At 33.9% G+C, this 1489-nt stretch overlaps 1 protein-coding gene across 1 annotated transcript in view; it reads left to right on the forward strand.

The window, feature by feature from the left end:
* The window catches only part of LOC132188032 (SHUGOSHIN 1), an 11668-nt gene that overhangs the window by 2425 nt on the left and 7754 nt on the right, over positions 1 to 1489 (forward strand). The window contains exon 11 of the mRNA XM_059602447.1: positions 826 to 981. Coding sequence (XP_059458430.1) covers positions 826 to 981 — 156 coding nt within the window. The remainder of the gene's footprint in view (positions 1 to 825; positions 982 to 1489) is intronic.

A 1489-nucleotide genomic window follows, 5' to 3' on the forward strand; every position in this document is an offset into this window, starting at 1 on the left:
TTTAGTATGTTTTACCAAACGCTTGTGCGATTTTAAAAAGTAGCGATTTTAAAAACGTAATTTTTAAAAACGCAATTTTTAAAATCACACTTATTGAAATCGCACTCCCAAACGGGCCCTAAAAATCATTACATTAACTCAAAACATTACTTTATACACATTATCGCTATAAAAAAATATCCATATTAAACCTCAATACACAAATGCATCTCGAAAAACTAAGTCTTACATTATAACCTAAAAATATTAATTACCATAAGCAGCCTCTTAAGTCCTGCAATGAATACTCAAGTGTAAACTAGATCAATATTGTTACACCAAACAACCGCAATTGCCTCAAGATCTTTCTTACCTAAAACCTAGCTAACTCTTTTGTAAAACAAAGATGTTTTACTTGTGAAAAAGGTAAAGCGTAAGCCCACAATTTACCCACAATTTAGTAAGCAGGTAAGCCGATGCTAGTGTGTGACTATGAACATTCCATTATGCAAATAAAAGTATTCTTAATATAACATTCTTTTCTAAAATTAAATTTTACAAATAATTATCTTAAAACATTTTACTGAATACATTCCCTTTGTAAGTGTCATCATTTCATATATAGAGTATCCATTCAAAAACATGGATCAGGCTTCTATGCGGTAACGGCGGTAGTTCCAAAACTACACCGTTGTATAAAAACGGTGCAGTTTTGAAAAGTGAATAAATAGAATTTTTTTTAAAAAAATAATAAAAAACTATTTAGAAATTAAAAAATATAAAAAAATTAAAAATAAAAAGCAAAGGGGTGGCCCCTTGGCTTGTTGCTGTTGGTGTCCTGCCCAGATGCGGCAGAAAGAGAAGGCAGAGACGAGTGGGATGGCGATGAGGCTGTGTTTGACGAAGAAGCGGCTGCGGTGTGGGATTGTTGGGTTTGTGGGTTGGTTGGGCTTGATTCGGCCAACTGGGTCTACTGTTTTTGCTGCGTTGTTGTTGGAGATGGCAAAAGCTTCCATTGCCCAGTATACCTAGGCCTCTTTGGATTCATAGCCTCAAATTGCTGCTTAGTCGAAACATAGAATGGAGCGACGATTGGTGGAGAGTGATGGTGTTGTTGTTGTTGTCGTCTTGTTTCTATTGATTCCTCAAGTGGGTCTTTAGGAGAAGATGAAATTTGTTGATGTGGTGGCGGTGGTGGACGCCCCTTTTTTATTTTATTTTTTAAATATTTAGTTTTATTAATTGTTTTAAAATTTATAGTTTTTAATAATTATTTTTTTTTATTTTATTCTTTAATTTCTAAATAGGTTTTTATTATTTTTTTAAAAAATCCTATTTATTCACTTTCTTAAATTGCACTGTTTTTATCCAAACGGTGCAGTTTTAAAACTACTGCTTCTATGCTGTAGTTTTCATTGCCACATAGAAGATAGTGAAATCTACAGCATAGGAGTCTGATCCCAAAAGGAGGACATCACTAGCTTTGCATAACCCCTAGCCCCAGGACTGG

The sequence above is a fragment of the Corylus avellana genome, chromosome ca7 (genome assembly GCF_901000735.1).
Source record: "Corylus avellana chromosome ca7, CavTom2PMs-1.0".
Classification (NCBI taxonomy): domain Eukaryota; kingdom Viridiplantae; phylum Streptophyta; class Magnoliopsida; order Fagales; family Betulaceae; genus Corylus; species Corylus avellana.